This window comes from Carya illinoinensis, chromosome 12, assembly GCF_018687715.1.
Source record: "Carya illinoinensis cultivar Pawnee chromosome 12, C.illinoinensisPawnee_v1, whole genome shotgun sequence".
In the NCBI taxonomy this organism is placed as follows: domain Eukaryota; kingdom Viridiplantae; phylum Streptophyta; class Magnoliopsida; order Fagales; family Juglandaceae; genus Carya; species Carya illinoinensis.
The window spans coordinates 30,078,894-30,080,567 of NC_056763.1; the positions used below are offsets into that span (position 1 = coordinate 30,078,894).

At 42.4% G+C, this 1,674-nt stretch overlaps 1 protein-coding gene across 1 annotated transcript; it reads left to right on the forward strand.

Annotated features, from left to right (window-relative positions):
* The first annotated feature begins 227 nt into the window (after nt 1-227).
* LOC122290220 (probable F-box protein At4g22030) lies at nt 228-1,674 on the forward strand. The gene has a single exon (XM_043097808.1). The coding sequence runs from the start codon at nt 284-286 to the stop codon at nt 1,556-1,558; it is 1,275 nt and encodes a 424-aa protein (XP_042953742.1). The 5' UTR covers nt 228-283; the 3' UTR covers nt 1,559-1,674.

The window sequence follows — 1,674 nt, forward strand, 5'->3', positions numbered from 1 at the left end:
GGTTTTATATACAAATGGGCCTAAAAACGACACTTTACAAGTCAAAAGTAAGAATAATGTTTGTTAAAATAGAGACAGGTCGGAGGATTGATCCAACGTACCTATGGTATTATTAACCCTCTGTAGACGTCAAAGAAGACCCGGTACCGGCCACTTCATTTCAGATTTCCTTCTCTCTCCTATATATATCTTAATTAGAGTTCACCCATTTCACTGCAAGGCTTGTTAATCCTAACCAGGCAATCAGGAGTCTAAGTTTCTGTACATATAATAGCAAGTGTTCATGGCTTTTACTCGTCTTCAAGCTGCTTCTTTTTGTTCTTCTTCTTCTTCATCTTCCTTCAGAAAAATCAAACCCACTCTAAATGCTTCAAAACTCCAGTCATCTGGTCATCTTTCTTTTCCTAGGGTCATTTTTGATGAGTTGAATCGACGAAATGGGCTGCAAACCTTTAAGCCAACTTCGACTCATACAGAAATGAACCCTAATATTGGAAGCAATATAAGAAATTGCGAAGCAATTTCCAGCTCAAAGGCAATGCAAGAGCTCTACACGATCATGGGAATTGTAGCAGATAGAGCAGAAATGCACAAGAATATAGGAGCTCAGAGAGATAACTGGAACCGTCTTCTGCTAAATTCTGTCAACGGAATGACACTCACGGGAGCGACAATGGCTGGACTCGCCGCTGTCAGGGGAGTTGGAGCACCGATTTTGGCTCTAAAGCTCTCTGCCAGCGTTCTCTTTCTCGCAGCCACTGGTATTCTGCTGGTGATGAATAAAATCCAGCCATCCCAGCTTGCAGAAGAACAAAGAAATGCTTCAAGACTATTTAAGCAGCTTCACGAGGAAATCAAAATTACTCTGGCTCTTCAAAACGTCACTGCCGACCATGTAAAGGATGTGACGGAGAAGGTCTTGGCACTGGATAAGGCATACCCACTCCCCTTGCTCGGGGCAATGCTGGATAAATTTCCAGCAAACGTAGAGCCAGCTGTGTGGTGGCCACATGATTTGAAGTACTCTCAGCCAGAAAGTGGCCGGAGGGTAGAGAGAAATGGGTGGAACGAAAATCTAGAAAAAGAAATGCGGGGAGTTCTGGGGGTTTTGAAGAGAAAAGATGAAGCAGAATATGTGAAGCTAAGTAAAGTAGTACTGAAAGTAAATAAAGTTCTTGCAGTGTGTGGCCCTTTATTTACTGGTTTGGCTGCGGTTGGGTCAGTATTGCCATTCTGTGGCTCGTGGGCAGCAGTGTTTGGAGCTATGGCAACCGTAGTTAACAGTATGGAGCATGGGGGACAAGTGGGGATGGTGTTTGAGATGTATAGGGACTCGGCGGGCTTTTTCAGTTTCATGGAAGAGAGCATAGAATCAAATTTGATGGAAAGAGAGGCTGACAAGAGGGTAAATGGAGAATTGTTTGAACTTAAAATGGCTCTTCTGCTTGGGAGGAGCTTGTCAGAGCTCAGAGACCTCGCAAGTAGCTCTACTGCTTCATCTAATTTGTCTAGTACTACTTCACAGGACGAAGAAGAATTTGCAAGCAAACTCTTCTGAGTTTTGATGTCTAATTAATTTTTAGTCTTTATTTTCTGAGTAATAGTCGTGTAGTACTTAATGTGTGTAGCATACATGATGATTTTCAAAGGAAAATAATATATCATCGAGAAAGT

Bases quoted from the DNA above. Each gene is read 5' to 3' on its own strand.
- LOC122290220 (XM_043097808.1), top strand. From the start codon at position 284: ATGGCTTTTACTCGTCTTCAAGCTGCTTCTTTTTGTTCTTCTTCTTCT.